At 42.5% G+C, this 2,152-nt stretch overlaps 1 protein-coding gene across 1 annotated transcript; it reads right to left on the bottom strand.

Annotated features, from left to right (window-relative positions):
• Nucleotides 1-829: 829 nt before the first annotated feature.
• LOC116405584 lies at nucleotides 830-2,152 on the bottom strand. The gene is made up of 3 exons (XM_031889525.1): nucleotides 1,666-2,152; nucleotides 1,453-1,545; nucleotides 830-1,041 (listed from the first exon to the last, which is right to left on the bottom strand). The coding sequence occupies exons 1-3, from the start codon at nucleotides 2,150-2,152 to the stop codon at nucleotides 830-832; spliced, it is 792 nt and encodes a 263-aa protein (XP_031745385.1).

Raw genomic sequence — 2,152 nt, 5'->3', positions numbered from 1 at the left:
CTCTTATGTCTTATTTCATAACTATTTAGTTTTGATCTTAACTACAACAATTTTCATTTTTTTCTAGGTGAACATTGTATGTGCTTAGAAATTAAGTGTTTTGAAAATTAGAGGTGAGCAATCACACTTAGAAACTAAGTGTAGAACCATAGAAATGTTACCCCATCGGTTCTAGCAATGCCTAGTTACCGCAGTTCATAACAAAGAAAGAAAAGAGGCTCGTAAATGCAGACCATAAAAAAGTGAGACAATCAACAATTATAAAAAAAACATATGCAATATGCATTAAAAAAAGCTCATAAAAAATACAGAGTCAAGTCGGTTAGGTCAAGTAGAACATGTTGAGTTCCCTAGCTATTAGAGCTTTTGGGGGAAAACATCGCTTTTGGCCTAACCAAAACTAGACCATCTATTTTTAGTGTTTTAAACATAACGTCAAGTTTGATTGAGGGCTTTGAAAAGAGGAGGAATCCTCCTCGATCCACAGTAGGGAAAACAAGGCTTGTTGTCACTTCGAAGGGAGCAGTCAAACTTAGCATTGAGTTTGATTTTTTTTTTTTGAAAAGGTAATGATAATATTATACAACAACAAGGTGGACCTCACAGCCTAAGGTCAAGACAAAAGAGCGAACAACACTCATAGAACAAGTAGTTAGACAAAACAACCCATAAGTACCCAAAACAACCCCACATCTCGGGAACAAGAACTAAAACCAAAAGAAACCAACTAGTGTTCCAAACATTAAAAGGAAAGAAGAAGAGAGAAAGACAACAAAGTTAATAAAGAGAAGAGAAACCCCACACCCGGGACAAGCAAACGAAAAGAACATTAAACAAGACCATGAACACCATCCGACCAAGAAGCAGCACGCGCTTTAATACACGACCGAATGAGCTGGAATACAACCATAGGCTCCCGAATAGCAACTCCATGAAGACGATGATTTCGCTCCTGCCAAATGAAATAAATTGTAGCACACCAGAGAAGGCGCCACAGTTTTCTCCTCACACTCTTCCAATCCTGAATAATCCGATTCGATTCTATGAGAAGATGACATAAGCAAAAGGATCCTCGACCAAACCTCCCACCCAAAATGACAAGAAAAAAACAAATGATCACGAGACTCATAGTTCCCTCCACAAAGCAAACGCGATAAAGGAATCGACCTATCCCACCGACTTAACCTATCTCTAGTACCCAACCTATCCCTGATGGCCAACCAAGCACAAAAGGAGTGCTTAGGAATATTTCCCCCACCCCATAGTAAACCCGACCAACCAACCCTACTACTATGAGGACGAATAGTCTCCCACGCACTGGTGATAAAAAACTATCATGACTCCCCGGCACCCAGACCCACCTATCCTCAACACTCGGACTCGGCCTCACTCCCTGAACCCTATCCCAAATGTCCATCAAATCCAAAGAAACAAGCGGCCACCTTCAATCACCATCCCGACCCATGAAATCCACCAGCCTCGCATCCCACCGACTACCTGCATCATAGATCACCCTCTCCCAAACTGCTGGATAATCGGCCCACCCTGAATCCATGGAACCAACCACACTCTACACTTCCTTCCATTGCCCACCTCCATCTTAACATGATCTTTAAGGATATCCCGCTTACGCAAGATTTCCCTAAAGCACCAAGATCGACTCACCCCAGCATCGATCTCCAGAGCGATCTCCCTTTAAGGATATAAGATTCCACCCAAGCAACCATAAACTACCAGATTTAACAAGTAGCAACCATAATATCTTCAACGTGCTTGCTATATTCCAAGAAGATCCATCGCGAATATCAAGACCTCCTTCATCAAAAGGAAGACAAACCTCATCCCAGGCAACTTTAGCACCACCTCTTCCCTCCTCGTTACCTCTCCACAAATAAGCCCTCAAGATCTTATCAACGTCTCTGTGGACTTTCATAGGAAGCATGAACACACTAGCCCAATAAACCTGAAGGCTCCTAAGGACTGAGCGAACAAGCTGAAGTCTACCTGCAAAAGATAACACTCTAGCAGACCAAGACCGAATACGACTGGTAATACGCTGAATAAGGGGATCACAATCAGAGCTCCGCAATCTTCTAGAGAGGAGAGGAAGCCCAAGATAACGAACAGGGAGATGACCAATGGAAAAACCCAT

This window comes from Cucumis sativus, unplaced genomic scaffold (assembly GCF_000004075.3).
Source record: "Cucumis sativus cultivar 9930 unplaced genomic scaffold, Cucumber_9930_V3 scaffold120, whole genome shotgun sequence".
Lineage (NCBI taxonomy): Eukaryota > Viridiplantae > Streptophyta > Magnoliopsida > Cucurbitales > Cucurbitaceae > Cucumis > Cucumis sativus.
The sequence above is the reverse complement of the archived record's forward strand: the minus strand, read 5'-3'. Positions and strand labels throughout refer to the sequence as shown.